Source organism: Semicossyphus pulcher, unplaced genomic scaffold (genome assembly GCF_022749685.1).
Source record: "Semicossyphus pulcher isolate SPU_LCO1_2020_fin unplaced genomic scaffold, fSemPul1.0.p SCAF_16, whole genome shotgun sequence".
Classification (NCBI taxonomy): domain Eukaryota; kingdom Metazoa; phylum Chordata; class Actinopteri; order Labriformes; family Labridae; genus Semicossyphus; species Semicossyphus pulcher.
The window spans coordinates 20,420,066-20,442,678 of record NW_027211670.1 but is presented as its reverse complement, the minus strand read 5'-3'; the positions used below and the strand labels follow the sequence as shown (position 1 = coordinate 20,442,678).

General features: G+C 42.7%; 1 protein-coding gene across 1 annotated transcript in view; it reads right to left on the bottom strand.

Moving 5' to 3' along the window:
- Positions 1–19,461, bottom strand: part of LOC138593270 (glutamate receptor ionotropic, NMDA 2C-like) — a 51,888-nt gene extending 32,427 nt beyond the window's left edge. Inside the window, exons 1-6 of the mRNA XM_069664201.1 lie at positions 19,105–19,461; positions 17,623–17,721; positions 4,668–4,733; positions 3,945–4,133; positions 2,171–2,511; positions 1,627–1,741 (exon numbers count right to left, since the gene is read on the bottom strand). Coding sequence (XP_069520302.1) covers positions 1,627–1,741; positions 2,171–2,511; positions 3,945–4,133; positions 4,668–4,733; positions 17,623–17,721; positions 19,105–19,461 — 1,167 coding nt within the window. The remainder of the gene's footprint in view (positions 1–1,626; positions 1,742–2,170; positions 2,512–3,944; positions 4,134–4,667; positions 4,734–17,622; positions 17,722–19,104) is intronic.
- Between the last annotated feature and the right edge of the window lie 3,152 nt (positions 19,462–22,613).

Sequence of the window (22,613 nt, the reverse complement as noted above, 5' to 3'; positions counted from 1 at the left end):
ACATTCCCTCGGAACGGACGTAACGGTCCCGGACTTGTTTCCGTTTAGTTTTGCAGGTTTCCATGGCGTCTGCTAAAATATCTGTCTCCAGCTATTTTGACAGGCATGTTTGTCGCTGTGCAGTGGCAATAACACATCGTGTGGATAATCGTGGACTTGTCTTCAGAACCTTCTGCCATTGTTGACCCTGTCACATCCCCTCTGCCTCTACACTGCCCCTACTGTTCATGTGCATACTGCATCTTGCGTATGTGTGGTGTTCATTTTAAAGGACGTGCTCAACCGACGCTCCAAACAGATGCAGGGAACGTGCATGGCAGCATAGTTCAGAGCAACTATATCTCGGTCCTTACACTTTCCGAGGATATCATTATCTGTCTTTTTATCTATCCCATTAAATTCCATGGAGACTTTCAGTATTCATGGGGAAAAAAGCTCCTTGCAATTTAAGAACTTGCCTGAGAATTCATCACATTTTACTTTAGTATCAAAGTAATGCAGTGGTAGTTATTAGTACATTCATGGATGTATTTTAAACAGGAAATGCTAATTGCTAATTTAGCACACTTTTAATGTTGCCAGTTTGGTCCAAAGCAGCAACCTTTCAGGGCCGAAAAATGAAGGTGCCAAAAACTGCAGTTCCTCTAATGGCCACTTGAGGCTCGATCCAAAAGCGAGTCAATACCCATAGACCCAGATGTTAAAATGCCAAACCATACAGTACCAGTCTGGTACTTGCTCTTTATAGTGTTTACTCAGTGGCGGCTGGTGAAAAATATTCTAGGTGGGGCTGTGCTGTGCTATACTCAGTTTTTAACAACCATCCCACTACGACAGTTTTAAAAAGTAAACACGGGAAGCAAAATAGAGCATTTACATGGCTACATCCAGCTAGCCAAGCCTTTCTGGTGTAACAGTTGCAAAACAATCCTATGGTGTAGGTTTTACCTTTTTCACTCGCTTGTTGGTTGATTTTAATATCTGGCTGATCCGGTCCAGTTTCTTTAATCCTTAATTTTTCACTTAAACTTCTCCTCACGAACGTACAGAGTAGTTTGCTGTGTCAGCGCTTTTTCCAGCGCCCCTAAAGCAGAGACGAGTAGCCTAACGCTTGTTTCCCACATTTCCAATGAACATTAATTAATGTATATATTTTTTTGTATATATACATATATGAATATTACATATTTACATAAGTAATTTTGTTAATATTAGTTTTTTAAAATAAAACAAATAAAAATAAAAACACACTCTCCACTAGGGAGGGCGGCGCCCTAGCGCCCTCTATTGGCCAGCCGCCCCTGTGTTTACTTACTTAATAATGGACAATATAACTGCATAACTTTAATAGCGTAGCTTTTGCTGACCCCTCACGTCTCTCAAACACCATCCTCTAATCCAAGTATGTCACTTCTGCACCCCATCCAAAAAAGTGGCTACATCCGCTTCATGAAGTGAATGGTTGGTCATGACAGCTGACTTACAGTAAAAAGATGATGAGTAAATAGGGTATAAAACATTTGGGGATAAGCTGACATGGGACTAAAGGTCAGGTTAATTTGAGTTTAAATTCTTGTGCCATCCGTACCAGTATGATTTAGTGATTCACGTTCAGGTGCCCATTACCTTGTCCCAGAGTCTCTCCCGGTCCAGAGCGACGATAACCATGGACGGGTTGGAGAGGAAGCCTTGGTTGTTGAATGACAGATCTCTCCGTTCCCACGTCACATTCAGCATGTGCCTGCAGCCCACAGGAACACAAAGTCACACCAAAGTATGCAATCAAGGACTTTAATTCCACACTACAGGATAATCTGCATATTCATTTACACAGATAAACACACACAATGATCACCTCCTAATTAAGCCTAAAGCTCCCCTGGGGGCCAAACGTGGGAGACTTGAAGTAGCTCATTAGGGGATGATAGTGTCGGCTGATTGGTTGAGGGCAGGGTGTTCCTGCTGAGTGATTTTCTGGCTATTATGCTGTACATGCTTGACAGATTTGGCGCTGAATAATTAATATAAGTTCATTTGCATTTCAGATCACGTGCATTGACGTACAACGCTTCATGTGGTGTGCTGGTGAGAAGTAAAAAGTGCTCTTCTGTCCATGCATCATTAACGACTCACTCACAACGACTTGTTTACGCTGACAAAAGTAACTCACTTGAACAGGGTGATGTTGTCCGAGTGTTTCGACGGTTTGTTGCAGTCACCGTGTCCCTCAGGAATAAATCCGTACTGCTTCTTGAAGCTCTCAGCTCCTTTGGCTACAATGGCGACACCCTCCCTCACCCTCTGCCGCAAACTTTTCCTCCACTGCTCCGTGATGACGCCTATAACACCGACAGGGAAGCTGGCAGGTGGAGGGCTGTCGGGGTTGCCCACGGCCGGGCTGGGGAGGATCCAGATGTAGCCCGGCCCCAGCAGACCCACCTCAGCTGCCTGACGGAACAAGTACTGAGCCTCCTCGTAGGAGCAATACGCCAGAAGGACCTGAGAGTCCACCTGAAGACAGGAAGGAAGTCTGTCAGTGATGACTTAGGAAAAACTAAATGTGAACATGAAGGAAAATTGCGGGTGATCAGGAGAGGCGGAAGAAACTGTTTTTCTCAGTTCAACACAATCAGGAGGTTCTTGCTAACGTCAGATTTAAGCTTCACTAAATGAAAGTTAAACAAGTAAATGCTAAAGTAAACAAGATTTACATCGCACAAAAAAGTTCTTACAAAGACAATAGTTATTACTTAGTATAGCTTCTAATATTGAACAGTATGCTATTAATGCTAAAACATGTTTGGCTTGGTATGCTGATATACAGAACTTATAACAAAGCTATATCAACATTTATGTAGTATTGACTGATAATATTTAACAGCGGCTGAATGAACCAAACATGTTCCAGCCAAAGGCTTTCGTACGTGTTTCCCCAACGATGCTAACTATGATGCTACATTGCTACAATTCAAGGTTCAAGATTCAAGATGTTTATTGTCACTCCGTTAACAATTATTATGCTGGGAGGCTCCATGTCGAAAGGATAAATATTAAATATAAGAGACATATAATATAATAAAATAAAATATAATTTGAATATAAAAAAAAAAGTAAAAAAATATTAAGCAAAATAATGAGGATATTTAAAAATAAGGATATTTTAAAAAAATAAGAGGGATATTTACAAATAAGGATATTTAAAAAATAAGACGGATATTTAAAAATAAGGATATTTAAAAAAAATAATAAGGATATTTAAAAAAAAGGATATTTAAAAAAATAATAAGGATATTTAAAAATAAGGATATTTAAAAAAATAATAAGGATATTTAAAAAAATAAGACGGATATTTAAAAATAAGGATATTTTAAAAAATAATAAGGATATTTAAAAAATAAGACGGATATTTAAAAATAAGGATATTTTAAAAAATAATAAGGATATTTAAAAAATAAGACGGATATTTAAAAATAAGGATATTTAAAAAAATAATAAGGATATTAAAAAAAAAAAAAAAAGGATACATATTTAAAATAGTAAGGATATTTGATGCTATAGTTGAATTGATGTTTCCAGACATTACTTAGGTTTCAACATTAAAACCAGGGCTGTGTCAGTAATGACTGTCAACTCCATTTAGAGTTCACTTAATAGTTAGTTTACCATTCAGAAGTGCTGTCTGAATGATTAGTGTGAATTTTTATTTCCCACAATGCATCATGAAAAGTAGTGTACCCCAGCAATATATACCATGATGTAATGTGTGAAAAGAAAAAAAAATAGTGATGACGTGATTAACGGTGGAGATTTTGGATAGTTCACTCTATAGTTCTCTACTTCAAACTTCCTATTTAGTGAGTAGGAAGAGGGGAATGTAATGACTTTACACTCAAACTAATAACTGATAGTGCAACCCAGTCAGGGCTTCTTATATTCCGATGTACCTGCTGCAGCATGCGCTTGGTCCTCGCGTCGTTCGAGCCAACAGACATTTCCATAGTCAGGACATCCTGTAGATTCCACAGGAAGTAAGAGGTATCTGTGTAGGACTCAACGATGTCCACAAAGGTGTCGTATCCCGGCAGCATGCTGGTGATCACAGCAAACTCGCCCCAGTCGTACTCCTCCATGAGCTGAGACAGAAGTGAAATAATAGGTTACAAAAATGTGTTTATAAAGAATCATTATAACAAGATCAATACTCTCTCATCTGTGCAGTTTAACAGAGGCTGGAGCCACCAGCAAAGAACCATTGAGAAGAAGACGGGGACAACCACAAACAGACATCTGTCCAGGATGCACCCAGGAAAGTAAGTGAGATGCTAAAGCTACTTGGACTGTCGATAATGTTACCGTTAGCTCGCGGCTAGCCAATTCGGACTCTGACTCAGGTAATGGGAACTCGACTCGGATTCTTTTTTGGTGACTCAAACTTAAACACTGGGGACTCGAGACTCGACTACAACGCTGGTACAATCATAAACACAGATTGTATTTCTTTGTGTGAATCAGACCAGAACTTCAGATCAGGTGATTGTGGTCTTTACATGATGTCAACTGACCAGTAGTCAGGATTGACCCAACAGGCAACCTACATTCATTTCACGAATACAGTTTGAATGAGGTTTGATTGACCCTCACAGTGACACAGTAACACATTTCTTTACCTTGAACATGCAAATAACCTGCTGCTCCAGAGATGCTCCCATCTGCAGGAAGGACGATCCTTCAGCCTGTGAAGAGAAAGAGGGTCACATTGAGGGATTCAGATTGGGCGAGTCTTTCATTGGGTGAAAGGTGGATGACGAGAAAACATCTCCAGAGCTGGTTTTTACTCAAGGACGCTTCACCTGATTGGATGTTTGCTGTCACAGAAATTTAAAGCAGTCACTTGACATTTAAGTTCAGATTTTTCTTCTCAGTATGCTGCCTTCTTGCACATGCTTTTCTGTCAAACTTTAATTTTAGTTTCATTGGCTCTCAGGTCGTGAAATCCTCTCCACTCCGGTAAAATATTGTGAATAAATCTACAAAACAACGTTCGAGCACGGAGTTGAACTTTCAACCACAAGAGAAGCAAACTGGGTTTCAAGCCAACTCGTCTGATGCTCCTCATTTCAGCGGCACCTTTAACATCGTTACTGCTGCCGAACATTTAAATTTGGATGAAGCTTTGCCCCTAACTGGACAGTGCACTTTAATCATTTGTCCTCTTGTTCGATAAGCAGACGATCACTTGTTAAAAGTCACGTAAGCAACACGGCGGAACAGCCACCAATTAAGATGATGAGAAGTGACAAAGGAGAAAAAGAAAGGACTACATTTTAAGTGAGCTGTGCTTGGGAAAGAGCATCTAAATTGGCTTATGAAGTGTTTGAAAATCCTCATGAATATCCACATGAGTCATACGAAGTGTGGGAAGATTATTAATTGACAAAATGCACGCAAAAACAGCAAATATACAAACAAAAGTAATTAAATTTGGTTTGATTTGGAGTAACATGCAGCTGTCGAATACACCTTCAAACAATAAAGATGCAGATGCAGAATGATGTGTCCTATAAGGAAGAGTCACCATGAATATGAAGAGCACAGTTTTCACCTTTATAGTCGCTCACACTTAACGATAGAGCTTTCATTGTCCATATTCAGTCACGATCTGGTACGAGCGTCTTCAAACTGAAACACTCAGTCCTGCTGCTCTCTTTCTGTCAGAGAGGGGAGGTCCGATGCTGTACCAGTCTGTGTGTGTTGGCATACATTTGCATACCATCTCTCTGTGTGTTCGAGTGTGTTGACAGATAAGATGGAAGTTATCACAGCCTGCTGAACCCGTGTCCTTCAAATAGCATTCAAGAAAGTAGGCTATATGGAGGAGAGGAGGGAGGGGGGGCTGCTGGAGAGTGTGAGAGGGAGTAGAGAGAGACACTAAGAGGAGAAATCATCAACAGACAGACAGAAAAATTATCTTAGTAGGTTAGCTGTGACCTTTAGCCTTAACTGAGAGGTCAGCTAGCAACACTGGAAAGTTTCATCAAGAGTAACCGGTTTAAACCAAGCAATGGTTGGCGATTTACAGGTCAAAATATGTCCAGAAATCTGGGGGGTCAAATTTGGTTGAAATTCAGGTTACGTCCATCCATTATCTACACCGCTGTTCAGGGTCGCGGGGGGGCTGGAGAGCCAGCTGTCATTGGGCGAGAGGCGGGGTACACCCTGGACTGATCGCCAGAAACCTTTCCAGATTCCGTCTTCTATGTAAAACGCATGGAGCCGGAATGAAGTCGTTTCGCCTCTGAGCCGACAGCGGAGGCAGTAACAGAGGCGAAACGGCGTCTGTGCAAACAGCGGAGCCGGCAGGGCGGAAACTGCGGCGCGTGTGTGTACGTGAAGCACGTGCTGTTTGTTTACACCTCGCACGTGTTTCCGCAACGCTGCGTAAAAACACACACTGGGGCGGCTTTACGCTGCTGTTGCTTGGTCTAGTGTAAAATGTCAAAGGCTGCATGACAGCGGAGCTTCATTGCGGCGCTGTAGCGACAATTACAACAACGCACTGCACTCTACACTCACCCTACACTCATCCTGCACCATAAGGGAGACAGAGCATGCTCGTGTGTTTGGGAGGAGAAGCTTTGACCTTTCTTACGTGAGATACTTCTTCTTTAAGGTGCCTACCCCAGCTTTAATCGAAGTTCACAGCTGAAGGATTTTCGGCCTTCAAAACTTGCAGCAAAACTTGTTCTAGAGAGTCAACGAAAACTGTTGCAGAGTCTGGACGTCCTGCTCTGCCTTTTTTAGGAATTGTGTAATGAAGAGCGTGAATGGAAGATGTAAAGGGCCTGTAGTTCAGACCAGTGATGTAAGCAGGCGCAATACCATGCAGGCCTCCAACAGATGTGTTAATAGTCTCAATTCCATTTAATAATGGACATAGAGCTGCTGCAAGAGGGTGAATATCTGGGTAATATGGTCCCTCTCTTTTCTTTTTTATACATCTGTAGACTGTACAGCACCATCCTGCACTAAGTGGAGACATAAAGTGCTCAGAATACAGGCACACATGTATGAAGTCATGCATGATATATGAGCGCGGCAGAGAGAGAGAGAGTATAGATAGTGTTAAACTGTCAAGTGCCACTTGGGACCAGGTCTCAGATCCTCTCGTCTCAGAGGTGACTAACTGTCATCTCCTCTGTCTCTTCCTGTTGCTCGCAGTCTCTGCAAAGCCCCAGAGAGACGTGCAGCCGGAGGAGTACCACAGGAATATCACAGCTAGTTCTCTCCTTCGCTCAATTTAACCAGTTTTATCTCTGTCTGAGCTTGTTTGAGAAAAACTCACCTCCGCAGGCTGGAAGTCTAATAGACCACTGACTGGGCTGAACACCAGAATAGCTTTAAAAATAGCAGTATACAACGACGTCAAGCTGGCACTGGATAAATAAAATATGGCTCTGGATTGGCAGTCCTGCTGAGTTTTATTGTCCCACTTAATACTCGTTTTTTAAAGCTAACGGTGAAAGCTGGTTTACTACAGTGTAAAAAACCCAAAATAAACACATACTGCTGTGATTAAATTGCACTAACAGATCAAAAAGATGCAGAAATAACTATATAATTATGCAGATTTGTAAAAAGTGTCATTATGTTCCAATTAGCGGTCGCTAATATTGTGAAAAATGATACAAACTCAGGAGAAAAGATGATAATAGGTACATTTTTACTGTGAAACCAAGCAGCACAATTACCTCCATTTCTGTGTCTTATTCCACACTCACATGAGAAGACCGAGTTCACCGCCCCCCCTCCCCCCTCTTCCCAGCCGTCTTGTTCGCACCACCTTGGCAGTTGCGGCTGTCACACACGGACGTAATTAGCAGTCGTGCTGCAGGAGCGTATGGTAATGTGACAGGAAGACGGCGGACATGGTGGTTGCTCGCGCGCTCCTCTCCTCCCACGGGGGGAGAACCGTGCCGAATCTCCCCGCGGAGGAGACAGTGTTGCGGGTCAAACAGGAAGCAGGTCGCACACACAGATGCTCGCTCACGTATGGACTCAGATACATCTATGAATGTAAAGATTGTCAGTCTCCAAAGGTGGAAGCCAAGTATAGATTTTTTATATCATAGTTCACATTTTGCTACTGCTGTTGCACCTGCTACATATGAGAGGCAATATTGTACTTTCAACTCCACGATATATATTTGGTGATTGTATATAAAGACTTGAACTTTGTGTTCGAAATACAGCTTGCATATTGATTCATCAGTAATAATAACATCAATACTGTGCAGTTTGTACTTGAGTTATTTTAAACGGAGGAACATTTTCCATCAGGGATGCACCGATGAAGAAAATCAGGGCTGATACAGATACAGATGTTTATAACTACAATTTTGCGGATGATTTTTTAAAATAACTTTAATTCTTGTAATTATTAATGCCCTTGTTTAGATAAGGGGCCAAAATATACTTTAATAATGAAGAAATAAATGTATTCAGGCCTTCATCACACTCTTTGAGAAAGCATGAATTCAATCTTTCAAATTCACAATACGCCTTTTAATTTAAACTTCAATATTTTTTCAAAAAATAACTGCCTGAAAAGCCTCTTCAGCCTGTTCTAGAATCACCTGCTCACAGTACAAACATTTTTCTAAGCACCAAGAGTGAGCCCTCCTGTCAACTCACTCTGGTACTCAGTTAGGCTGCTGAGTGAGACCTCCCACCGAATAGAAACACTCTTTGGGAAACCCAAAACAAAACTCCTCCAACACAGTCGCAGTTATGGCGTTAACGCCGTCAACTCAGGTGTGACGTCATTCCCAGTTCCAACCTCCTACTTCCGAGGTAAATGGAACGCACCATTACCTCCGGTACCGCGCTGTGAAGGTCCTCTCGTAAGCAGGATCCAGGGAGTTCCTTACAGGTAGAATCCAGAGATGGTGTGTCCAAAAAGGCAAAGCCAAAATTCAAGGGATTCTACATCTACCGAGAATTTACCAAACTACTGTGATCTGCCATCTTGATTCGCTGGCTGCGTCATGACTGAAAGCCTATTGGCTAAGAAGTGAATTGCTTCCAGGCATGGGAGGTTACGTGGAGTAAGACCAAAGAACATTTACGGGTGGATCGCCACAAAAACATTGGCTACTGCCATCGGAGCATGCCACCTTATTTGCCGATGTCTGTCAACACGGCCATCGACCATCAGGCGATTCCGATGTTCAGCCGAGGCATCGGTGCATCCCTAGTTTCCACAGGATGATTGACAAGCACATTGACTTCAACATTTCAAATTCTTTGACTAGAGGATCTGAGTTATCTAAAGCTCCACCAGTGTTCATCTCATACTCAACACTTTGCTCCTAGCGCACCAAAGTGTCGTCAAATACCAACACTTGTGTTTGTGTCTGTCTTCATCCTTTGTAACATGTTTATGTTGAGTAGTTTTTTTGGTTTGATTAAGGTACAAACTGTTGGTGGTGTTGGTGAGGGTGAGGAGAGCAACATAATGTGCGGGAAAAAATTATAACTCAACACTGAGTTGGTGTCACGTGGGACCCTGATATCCTTGGTGAATGTCCTGTGTTGTTCGGCCCATTCATGACCCACAATCTCAGTAGACTGTAATCTGTCTAATAACCATGTGGATGGTTTCTCTTGAATACACTATACAGTACCTTCTCTGCTGCATGAGACGCCAAGGGGGTTGACAAAGCGTTGGTGGAACACTTGAGAATGAGAGCGGCTTAAGCAAGTTATAAAAGCAGATGTTCCTGTTTCTAACCCACTTTAAATAGTTTTCAGTGTGAGTGTCTGAGTGACATATAGAGAGGTTTAATCTGCATCATGTGATGGCAGACAGAGCTGTGGTTAAAGTGAGCCTTTGCTTGAGAGATGTACATTAGTGAAGGGTCAAGTTTCTCAGCCACAGGCCCCCCTGCACTTGTATTCATCCGATATTTAATGCTGCTCACATTGTCAACTATTTAATGTTTTTACACAACTCAAACACACTCCATCCACCCATTATCTATACCGCTTATCCTGTTCAGGGTTGCGGGGAGCTGGAGCCAATCCCAGCTGTCATTGGACGAGAGGCGGGGATTACGCCTGGACTGATCGCCAGTCAATCACAGGGCTGACACATAGAGACAGACAATCTTTCACCCTCTCACACCTACAGGCTTGAATTTTAGAGTCATCAATGAACCCACCAATGAACCAATGAACGAGAATGTCTTTGGACTGTGGGAGGAAGCCACATTCGTCCCAACCATCCAACGTTCTTCCATTCGTCCGGTTCAAACGGCGCTAACACAAAGGTGTTGACACCCCAACCTGCTTGTCTTCTGGAGGTAGGAGGATTTGGGGCTTGAACCCTTGTTACCGCTGTAAATGCAACCGGCTTACAGGTGTCCAATTGTCATCTTACAAATCCACTCGACGTCCGTTGTAGAGTTGGGAAAACACAAACAACTTTATTCCACAGGTGTCACAAGTCGGTTAATCCTCTGAATTTTCTTTGCTGGATGATATAAAACTTAACAGCACAGGACACAGTATAAAAACCGTGTGACTCCACAGCTAGTCCAGCCTCAACCCGATGCCACAGGTCAACAGCTTCACAGGAGTACGTGTGCCTGGGTGCGCTCTCTTAAAGCGACAGTACGTATTCATCAAAAAATTAATGAAACTATTCTCCATCTAAACATGAAATATTAAACTTAAAGTCAAGTATAATAAATACATACTGATTCATTTTTATTAGTTTACTCTTAATGTTTAAAAATTCAAACTTGGAAAAAACACTATTTTTTTAATATGTTTTATTCCATAAAGAAAATATTCTAATTTTGAACCAACTTTTTTCCCACCCCTTTTATGTCATTAAATCTACCGGATTCAAAGATGCATATAACGGAGGACATGGCCTCGGTGTCCTCAGTGTTAGCTGTGTCCCTGAGAGAAACTATTTGTTCTGTAAAAAAAACCTGAGAGCGACAGAAGTGAAGCAAATCAAAAGAGAACACAACCCCAGATTTAATAAGAAGGTAAAGAACTCCTCAAGTACTGGAAGAAAGTGACTCACAAAATAATCAGGTTTCTTTGAAGGTGAAGGACTGAGTTAAAATTAAGATTTAAGTGAATCATTAAAGGTTATGTACCAGTTTGTCCTCTCTCTCTCTCTATAAGCAGTGACGTGTTCAACTGGCTACTTTAGTAACCAAGTGTAATTTCCTGCTGTTATTTAGGTAGAAATATAATTTCAGTATCTGGACACAAGACTATAAACTAAGTATAGAACTGAGGAGTTTTGTATGAGCACACATAACAGGGTATACTGAGTGTTTTTGTCCTCATCATGTTGGCACAAGTGTAAAACATATTCATCTTCAACCTTGGAGGGAAACCTTCCTGCCTTTACGGCGACAGGATGTGTAATTTACTTTAATTGTGACATTTATCGCCACAGCGTTTAGCAGCTTGACCGACTAGTACCCCAATTATAGTGCCATGTTGTGTATCTTGGCCGTTAACGAGCTTTCAGTCCCAGCGATCATGACCTGTATATGAAGTTTCTGGACCACGAGGCCAAGAGAGAGTCAGACGTGAGGGGGGGGCGGAGAGAACAGACACAAGTACAGAAGGACAAACGGAGAAATCAGGTCAGACATATAAATATAAGAAACAGAATGAGAACTTGTAACTCCAGGAGTATCTTCTTCTACTGACAGCTTAAAATGATGTTTTAAGCTTGCATACTGAAGCTTGGAAAATCCATCATGTGCAAATGTAAAAGGCTTTTTTGTTCCTGTTTACAATCTGTCAGCTTTGTTTATCGCAGACTTTATCATCATCTACAAAAACAATCAGTCATACTTTGATGTTTGTAACTGTAATGAACACAATATGGATTGTTAGTGATCAAACATTTACTGTGTTTCCTCAAACTGACAGATTCAATAACGAATAATAGATAAGATTTGGCATCTACAGTTTATTAATCTGGTCTCTCCACATCTGTTTTACTTCACTCTCATTTATGTGCAGTGCTTTTAACACATGCAGTTTTCTTCTTTATATGTCCTGCTGAAGTTGTTTAACCCCAAAATTTCCATCCATCTTTCTTTCTTCTATACCGCTTATCATGTTCAGGGTCGTGGGGGGCTGGAGGCTATCCTAGCTGTCATTGGCCGAGAGGCGGGGTACACCCAAGACTAGGGCTGGGCGATTTCATATCTCCATAACGATATATATCACAATATATCATGTTTTCTGGTAATTTAAGAAATAATTAGTCTATATGAAATAACCACATGTTAAAGCCTATTTTTGGATAATCCTGTGTGAACTAAATACTTAATAAATAGTATTGATTTTCTGAGTCCTTTTCCCTCTATGGTTCGCTCCAGGTTCACGACAGCGAGCAAGGATTAGAAATTAAAGCATCGTCAAAATGACGTAAAATGTTTTTTTGCAACATCACAATAGAGGCGATACAGAAAAACACATATGATAGACATTTTCATATTGTTTTGACGATATATGTGCAGCCCTGATCTGGACGCATTCACACCTACAGGCATTACAGAATCCCCAGTGAACCTAACGGAGCATGTCTTTGGACTGTGGGAGAAAACTGAAGTACCCACGCATGCACGGGGAAAACATGCCGACTCCACACAGAAACCCAAACCTAACGTCCAAACCAGGAACCTTCTCGCCCCAACATTTAATCCACTCAAATACTGAGCTGTATTTAAAGCGTGTTGGAACAGCATTCTGGTTCTTGTTTTTGTTCACTATAGGAGTTGCAGGTGAATAAAGTCACTGGTTACAGTCTGAATGATCTATGATGGCAGCCACACAGAAAGCCACACCAACTTTATTCCACCAGCTACTCGCTTTTTAAACAGAGTGTAAAATATATGTTGTAACATTGTGACTCACTGATTCATCTTTAAACCCCCTTTTCTTCATTCAGCATGCAAGGATCGGGAATATGCAGATAGTCCCCACCTTTAAATCTCTATTAGGGCAGAAGCTAACGACTATTTTGACTTGTCATTGATTATCTAAACAATTAGTTGACTAATGGGATAATTAATTACACAATAACTTAATGGCTCTTATTTAGCTATCAGCTTATACATTTAGTTGGAGGTTCTTTCAAACATGTGCTAACTAACACTAAAGATGAGTTCTTCATTCATAAATATGTCTCTAATAAACTTTGCTGCTGATTTGGCTTCAGTGTTCTGCTGATACAAAAGATAAATAAAAAATATCAAGTTTTTTCCATTTCAAACCGAGGACAGACAAAGCATTACCGACGTGCTCCTGTGATATGCAAGGTCCGCTTTACAGATCCTGCAGGCGACCCTTTTCTTGGCAGCGTTGACGGTGAAATGCTCCCAGACTTTAGAAGTTTTAGGACGCGATGGTGTTGCATTGGTTACCTGTCGCTTCCCGGACGCTGTTTTGCATGCGCAACTCACAGCAGAGATAGTAAGGAGGCGGGATGGCTCACTCCTCAGCAAACTCAGCTCCGGAAAATGATGTTTGGACGTAATTATCGACAATTAACTTTTATAGTTACTAATTTTGACTGATCGTTGCACCCCTTATCGCCATCATACCCTTGTGCTGCTAGCCTTAAGCTTGAGTTGCGTCCACTTATCAGGATTGTCATGTATCTTTCTTGTATTGCTCTCTACAACATCTAAAAAGTAAATAACGTAAAAAGATAGATAATGTTTTGTTGTCTGCAAACTTTTCGCCATGTAGTGTTTCTAAAAACATAAACATCACCTACATGGTTTGGACAGGACATCATGAGTTATTTTCACAATAATAAAATCATGAATCAGGCAGTAGAGTCACATCGTGCAGAATTAATTAAAGTCCTGTTTTCTTCTTGTTGTTTCGTCTCCTCTCCTTCCCCTCCCGTCTCCTCCTGCTCTACTACTCCCATGACTCAACATCTGGATGCAGCACCCTCTAATGATCACCCGGCACACTGCAATGACTCACAACCAGCCAGCCAAGAGCATGCACGCACGCACACGCACACATTAAGACAAAACACACTCAACCTCTGATTTCCAACTCCTCTGAGAGCCACGTTGCAATATTTTTCCTGTTCCCCTCGCAGGCCCTATTGAACAGTCTTTACGCCTTTTTTCTCCGCCGTTCTTCGCTCTCTCTCATTTCCTCCTCTTCGCCTTCGCCTGATGTGTGTTCCACCTGACAAAAGACACACTTCCTCTCCTCCCTTCGGTCTTTTCATCTTTGTCTCGTTCCCTCCTTCCTCGTTGTGTGCCACAGAGAGATCACTGAGACAGGAACCAGAAATAGGCGGCCCCGGCGGGTGCTGCTTCTTTTTAAAAACCGCCATCAAAGATGTTCATCATCATCATCATCAGGCCATTGATAATCAAGCACTATTGAGCTCTTTTATCCCCCAAGAGAATCATGCACTCACACATATGTCTTTTTCCATCCAATCCACCTGTCCCATTGTGCCCGACACCTCTGACAAGGTTTTTTTCTGCGCGCAGACAACAAAGAGGGCATAAGAGAGAGGAAGAGGCCGAGGGGGAGTGTGAGGAGGAGGGCTGAGTGAGGCCCTCGACAGGCAGACCTCAGAGGAGAGTGCTTTACTCTTTGTGCTATATAGAGAACTGTCACTCAAACGCTTTGGGCTCGTCAGACAAACGGCCGCTCGGTACGATAGATAACTTCACATCTGTGCGTTTTGCTGTCGGGCAGAGAGGTTAAATAACCACAACTGAACCAGCCGTGATCAGGTCTGCAAGTTTAGAACCAAAGTTTGCAGACTATTCGGGTCTTAAGCCCCCGTGGAGAAGGCGGAGCTTTTACTGCTTGCTGATTTGATTGGTAAGTTTGTATCATTGCAAGTCTGCTTAAATGTGAAGGACAGCATTAACACACTCTAACGGTTTGTAATCCACCAGTAACCACAAGTGACGGGGAAATTCAATACATTCCTGCTAGTCAATTTTATGTTAAAAGCCGAGGGAAGGTGGACGATGTAGATGGCGACCGTCATATGACTGCTAATTCTAGCAATGGCGATGCTAATTGCTAATGCGGTGGCGGTTATGCCAAACATGGAGGATAGAGACGGTGAAGAAGAGGGCCGTCTGACCGAGCGGCATTTATACTGTAAGTAAGTGGCGTAGGCAGAAATGTATTATTGGACAGGCCTCACAAATAAAATAGCACAATTTTCACAGGCACGCTCGCAGGCGGCCCAACAGCAGTACAGATTATGACAAGTAACTGTGCGACAGCGTCTGAGGGCCAGCAAAGAATATTGAAAAAAAGGAGCCGATGGCGCAGAGTAGATAAGATTCTAAGCAGACAATATCCAGCTGTTTATGTACACATGGACATTTACACATTATTAACAATGACACTGTCACAATTAAACACTCATGATGGCCAGCGTGCTGTGTGTTATTACAATTACTAATGCTTTTGTATCACAACCGCGTCCTTCGCCGCCGACACATCGGTATCGAGCAATCCCCCCGATGGAATTCATTCCACAACAATGACCCGCCCTCAGTACATTATCCCTTACTTAAGCCACTTTCCCACTGGTCAAAACACTCGCTAACACTCGCTAACACCCGGCTTTTCTGCCTCATGGGAAAGGTTACAATCGGACCGGGGTCAAATGACTCGGCATGCGAACTTTTAAGACACATTGTCGTGAAGTTGGACGATTTTGACCTAAACAACACACTTGATTTATTTGTGAGTATTCGTGGTTGTTGTTGTATCTGTTTTGTGTGCATTTGTTTTGTTCAAAAGTACGGAATAAACTACTTGAGTTGTACATTTAGTAATGTGCATTTCAATTTTGTATCCGGTATAATTGAGTAAAAATCCCTCCTGCCCCATCATAGCTCCCCCTATCATAACTCCCTGACGCCGCTGTGGCTTCATATAGTGGAAAATCTGCCTGAACCAAATATTAAAAGCACATCTGCGGTAAATACGAACACTTGGATTTAAGGTGAAGCAGTGTCAGGTAGATGGAAAAGGAAGCAAAATAGAGAAATAGACGGTAAGAAGAGAGGACGGTTTGGATTTTGGGATGAAAGATAAGAGCTGTGGGGGGTGTCAGCCTCCTGAAGGATCTAATTAACAGTTTAATGGGGTCCTGGAGCTCTGGGAGAGCAGAAAGGAGCACAGGCCTCTCGCTTCAAGCCACAGCAGTAATGGAGTCAGCCGGCGAGAAAAAAGAGAGCAAAAAATGGATTCAAATGTGTCGAGAAGTAAAGGTGAAGGAGGGAAAGAAGGCAGAGAGCAAAGGGGGATGTGGAAAGGAGGCGAAACGAGACGGGATGAGACGGAGAGTTTAAGTCAAAAGGAGGAAAAAATGAAAAGAAATAAGTGAGAAAACAAGAATAACTAGCTCACTTTTAAAGGAAGGAAGGGGAACAGTAAAACATCGCCTTCAGGCAGCTGTCAGCCGAGCCTCATCGAAGCATCTTTTCTCCTCTCTCTGTCTCTCACTAACTCACTCTGCCTTTTCCAGCTCCGCCATCAAAACACAGCAAATCAATCACCCTCCTGCAGCTACAACTGCTTCTGTTTTAAACTCATCTATGACGAGACATCTGCAGATACCTTTTGATTAGCAGGAAGCTGATATATACATCATGCTACGGCTGCTTGTGGACGAAATCTACGGCTCGCAGACTTTTCAGCTCGGGTTTGGAGGCTTTTTTTGTCGCGAAAAGTGCAGGAATGCACCCGTTTAGCTGTGTGTGTGTGTGTGTGTGAGGGTGTTCATTTGCATGTGTGTTTTTATGTGTGAGAGTTGGTGCTATAAATACGAGGTGTTGATGATGGCAGATAAGCTATTAAAAGAAAGACGGGAAGACGAGGGGAAAGCATGCAGCGTGAGAGGAAGAAGGGATGGAGCCATTTTGCAGCTAAGTAGAGAAAAATTATGGATTAAGAGTTTGTCTTCTGTCATCAATCTCTTTACAATCTAACCACACAGCTCACTGCTCTCCATCTCTATTCATCAATGAGATACATGCTGCATCATAGCAGGAAAAACCTGCTGCTCTTTAAGTGCTGGGGGGATGATTGATTGAGATGCAGATCGCCTGTAGCATTTATCTCCCCGCTCCGCAAAGTTTCCCTTCCTGCAACGCAGATTTTTCCCAGCGCGGGATTAGAGGAGCTGATGAGGGTCGATGGCTGATAATTCACCCATCTGTATGGCTCATTTCCAAATATTTGCATGCAGAGAGTTGCTTGCCGGAGTAGGTTTCACCGCTCTGACCTACTTAAGTTGTTTTAAGCTGAATGACGCCGGTGAGGAAGAGTTCTGACTAAGACAGGAGCTGCTGCGGCTGCTGCTGACAGGGTTTACATTACAGGCTCATCTTAGTACAACAATCCTTTTCTTTTGCTTCCTTAAACGTTCATTAAATGTTACTTCAACACATCTGGGACACATTTTCTTTTGTGTGGCAAAGCAAGAAGGCAGACTACTCCAGCTCTGTGCATGCTCCGGGATGGTGATGGGGCCCTGCAGAAGTGATGTGCTCATTATTTTGACAGTACCTTGAATGGAATGACAACTGCAGAGCCGCCACTGATGCCCACGATGGGCAGAGCTGTCTGAGTGGAGAGGAAGTCCAGGATCTGTGCCACCTCTGCCACCTGAAGACGAAACAGACAGGTTCAGTGTTTGCATAGAGGAAGGTGAAATACATTTTGATGAGTTTGTACAGGTAAGCAGCCCAGGACCTTAAATTCAGGTTGGATTATGAAACCTGACTCATTGCAATGGTGAGAAACTTCGAGTCGAGGGTGAAAATAAAATTCAAGAAAATTTTACACTACAATATTCATCCACGTGTTTTCTAGAGCTTCTGACAGTTTCACAACATCCAATCAGATCAAAATTCGAAGCCAAATTTAAGAAAACGCGGATGAGATGTCCTTTAAAGATGTAACCTCCAAGATTTTCATGTAAATAAAAGTCTGTTCTGTCCCTATCTATCACTGAATGAGATTTAGCCTATGGCCCGCTGATGAAAGCCTTTGAAAAAATCACAAGCAGCGCCCAGTTAGTGATGCGTTTTCCATCATCCAGCAGTGGTTGGTCTGCCAGAGAGGGTAGGCGGAGCTAAGCGGCTGCTTTTCCGCTCTCTGCGAGTATTGCGAGTAAACAGTAATCTACTATGGCTGAACAAACAAAGAAAAGATGGATGACTACAGATACAACTTCAACAAGAAGTGAAAATCCAAAGAAAAAGAAACAAACTCGACGCTCAGATGAAGCAAACAGTCTGAAAAGGAAAGCGACCGTCAGCGAGGACGTCACACATGCAACACTGTCTGGATATCTGGGAAGTGTGCTCCCGCAATTACCGTTTATCGCCATAGGTGTTGCCAAAAAGTATAAAACTGAGATCTTGGAGATTATCACTTTAAGCTGACGAAGTTTCTCAACAGAATAGCTTTAGTGGGTTTTTGTCAGGAGGGGGCAACCTCATCTTATCATGAATCTGATGGTCCGGTACATTACCTATGAAATGTTTGTTGTGAACTATTGCCCACTGCATTGTTGTAACGTTCTTATGTGAATGTCTGCTAGATTTCCTGCCTGTTAGAAAGAGGGCTTTTCATCTCTTGCAATTCAACGATGAGATGTCCTACACATTTAGAACTAAGTTCTGGTTTGCATGTAGAGGCTTCAGATGAGTGACAAAACTCCTCTCAGTAGTTTTAAGGAAAATTGGCAGTAAAAAGTAGTAGAGAGCATTTTAGAACTTCTTCCTGTGATAGGAACATTGATTCTTCTTCTTTGATTTGATGTCCCTTTTTGTCCGTTTACAATCCAAATAAAACAAACACCATAATTTAATTTGAGCAAAGACAGCACAAGCTTGGCATCACAATTAGTTCTCTTTTGTCTCTTCTGATTTAAGCCGACAGGACGGGGCTTTTTGTGGCTGTGGCTGATTGAACACCGTGACACCGGAGCGGATGTTTAAATCACAAAAACCCAAAGTGCACAGTTCTTTTTGTTTTTTTTACCTGAGCACCAGCACCCGAGCCCACATCGTCCTCAAACACCACGCCATGCAGCTTCTCAGTTGCCATGGTATCGCAGAGGTGTGTCAGCAGGTCGCGGGGGTTGGTGTCGTTGACCAGCACGGTCACCGGGCTGACCACTATGGGCAGGTCGACAAAGTTTTCCCCGCTGAGGCGACCTCTGACCTCATTCTGGTAGCTGGAGCCGCTGAACACCACCGCCACGTTGATGGACGGGTGGAGGAGGAGCGGCCGGGCCTGCAGAGGTAGCGGGGCCGAGATGAGGAGCAGGAGGAAGAGGAGGAGGAGGAGGAGAGGAGGCCAAGGGGAGGGAGGGGGGTGTCCCCTGGGAACGGCCATGTTGGCAGCCTACTGCCTGGAAAAGGAGGGATAGAAAGGGAGCGAGGGAGGAAGGGAGAGGGAAGGGAAAGAGAGCAACAGTCAAATAAACAATCTGCTTTTACTTTTATGACGTTTGTGACATAATTCATCATAAACCATCTGTGCAATCATCCTTTACTTCCCTCTGCGCTCTCTCTCTGACCCTTCTGTTTGACAGTATTAGCCTTGCCTTTAGCCTCTTGTGTCATGGGGAAAACTGTGCGAGTAACAGAGTGTGCATGCATGTAATCCTCCGTAATCCAAACCCCCAATGTCACGACTGTAATCACCTCTCCATCTCTACACATGTCTGATTCAGCACACACACACACACACACATGCGCACACACAGAGTACAGGTAGGATGCCAAGACTGTCGCACAGGTCCTCGGCCCTCATCACGGCAATTACTTTACTTCAGTTCGCCTCTCTCCACGTGGTGTGAGGTCATCAGCGTAACAGAAATACAGGAAGTCATTCTTGCATGTAACATCCTGTTTAACCGTGGACTTCTAGTTATGGCCGCAAAGTCACGCTCAAACCCACCCCGCTACAATTCTGGATAAATCCTGAAACATTTTGCAGACCCGCTTTCAAAAAGTACAGGTGGCCATCACGCCCGACTTAAGGATGCCAAATACTGGAAAGTCAAGCAAAGATAGAAGGAAAAGACCGACGCAAGTTAACCGACTTTAGCAAGGAAGCTAACATGGAGACCCCTGAGCAAAGTGTGGGTGAGCTCTCAGAGACTAAAGAAGAAATACTGTGTAATAAATCATTTAAAGTCCAAGTTCACGGGCAGATTTGATGGGATTCTAACCGCCAATCGAAGAAACGAGGAAAGATTTGGCCGAGTGCACCGAAAGAAGGACACAAGCAGAGGTGCGTTCATCAACGGTGGAAAACGAACAAACCAAGTTACAGGATGCAGTTCAAAGTTTAGAGAGGAGAAACTGACACGGAGACGAGGTCACGACTGAACAACTTGAGGTTGGTGAATTTCCCGGAGGGCCCAGACCCCTGTTCGTTTTTGGAAAGCTGGATACCGGAGGTACTAGACTCCTCTGTGGTGTCCAACAGTAGGGACTCTACTCTGCGCACTTCCTGTCGTTGTAGCCCAGCTGTCCACTACGGGAGAAAGACTGGTTTGCCGTAGTCAGCACAACGTCTGAATGTACAGACGTTGTCCTGTTTCACAGGCGCTGTAGCCGTCCCTCAGCCGTCAATGCTTAAAGTCCCTGTTGATAGAACGAGCGCACTGCGTCGGGCTGTGGACGGACGCTGTAGCTTCACTGAGAACTTGAATAATGAAGTCCCTGAACTATAAGCATAAAATGCTTGTAATGAGGGCAGCCAGGGAGATGAAGAACATCCTCTACAAGAACCAGCAAGTGAGATTTCACAATGACCTTGCACACAGAAGTACATGAACAACATCCTGTTGAAGCCAACATATGCCTGGTGTAAAAGTACATGTTGTCAAAACCTGTTGGATAACTATGTTGTAGTTACTAAACTGAAAATATATTTCACTTGACAGCTATATCTTCTTTAAAAGGCAGGATGAAGACACACAAAGCTTTTTTGTGTGACAAATGTTTGACAGCAAACACAAGCACAGGCAGGTTAATGGTGCTGCCTTACACACACACACATATCATGGCCAAGTTAAGCACAATTACCTTCATAACAAACAGATGGGGCAGAAGTATTCACAGCTTTATTTGGGTCAAAATAATCCTGCATTCAAAATTTTCACTCAACCTAATTTCCCAGAGGTTCAAACAGTGTTGTCTGTGTGACGTCAATCACATCATCGATCTTTCCTTGCTCTCTCACAGTAACCCTGTAGAGTCCATGGATGAATGAGGAGACTCGAAACACCAGCAGAGAGCAGAAAAAAACAAGCCCGTTCACACACGAGCGAGTTGAAGGGCGAGTATGTTGCGTTAGCTCCTCTTACCCTCTCTGAGGAAACAGCCACTGCTCAGCGCTGGAAAACACGTCACTCACTATAAGGGCTTTCATCAGTGGGCCAGAGGCTCAGGAGCCATGGTGTTAACTCATTCTGCGATAGGGAATTGGTCGACAATCTCTGAGATTATTAATAGTAGAAAAAAAACCTACAAACAGAAAGTAAAAAAGCTTTTATTCTCCCATCACAGAATCATATTAATGACATATTTGAACATATTTGTTTACATCACTTTTATTTTAAATCGTGCAGGGGGCGGGTCTGACTTTTAATTATTTCATCTACTGCTGCGTATCTTGTGAAATTCCCCACAGGATCAATATTTAATCAAAAGTTAATCTTCATCTCAAATTATATGTCAGAATGTATTTATTGATTATTCTTTGTATTCTGAGTTTGCAAAGTTGTAACAAACTGACTTTTTCAAATTCGACGATTGTCCGTTGAAAACAAGAAACAAACAGCAGCCTCCAGTTTTAAAGTCCCACCCACACAACCTGACCTTTTCCTAATGCAGACTTTGTGCCTCTATAAATACGTCACCTTAATTCCTCCTTAACGTTTTGTCACTTTATTGTAAACTTTGTCACAAGCTTTTTAATCATTTGGACTTTGCTGAAACATTTTCTGTCTATGGGTTTTACTTTTGGTTCTTACATTAGAAGGCAAAATCTTTGTTTAATTTTCTGAGTGTTAATGAGGTAAATTCACTCTCCATTGCGTCCTCCTAATTAGAGTTTAGTTGTATTTTACTCCAAACTGCTATGAATGAATCTTCACAAACTTAAGAAATGAGCAGATATGCTACATTTAATCACCTTTTAAAAATTCCCCCAATGCATCTCCTCCTCCTCCCTCATTAAAAATTCCCCAATCTGCATAGGCCCCGCCCACTATGCACATTTCCAACCAGCCCCTCCGTTGCTCCTTTCGTAAAATTACAAACCAAAAACAAAACACGTCTTGCCACTCGTTTAGTGACAACTTGTTAGTAATTAGTAGTAGTAATGTTAACGTTAGTAGTCAGTAGTGAGTTTGCAAAAGTTGCGATGACAATTACAGCTGGCTCGCGCATCGCAGAAGTGGTTGCCATAGGTTACACATAATGATATGCGTAGCGTCACCCCGTCCATTAACGGGATTGGCTCCTTAGGTT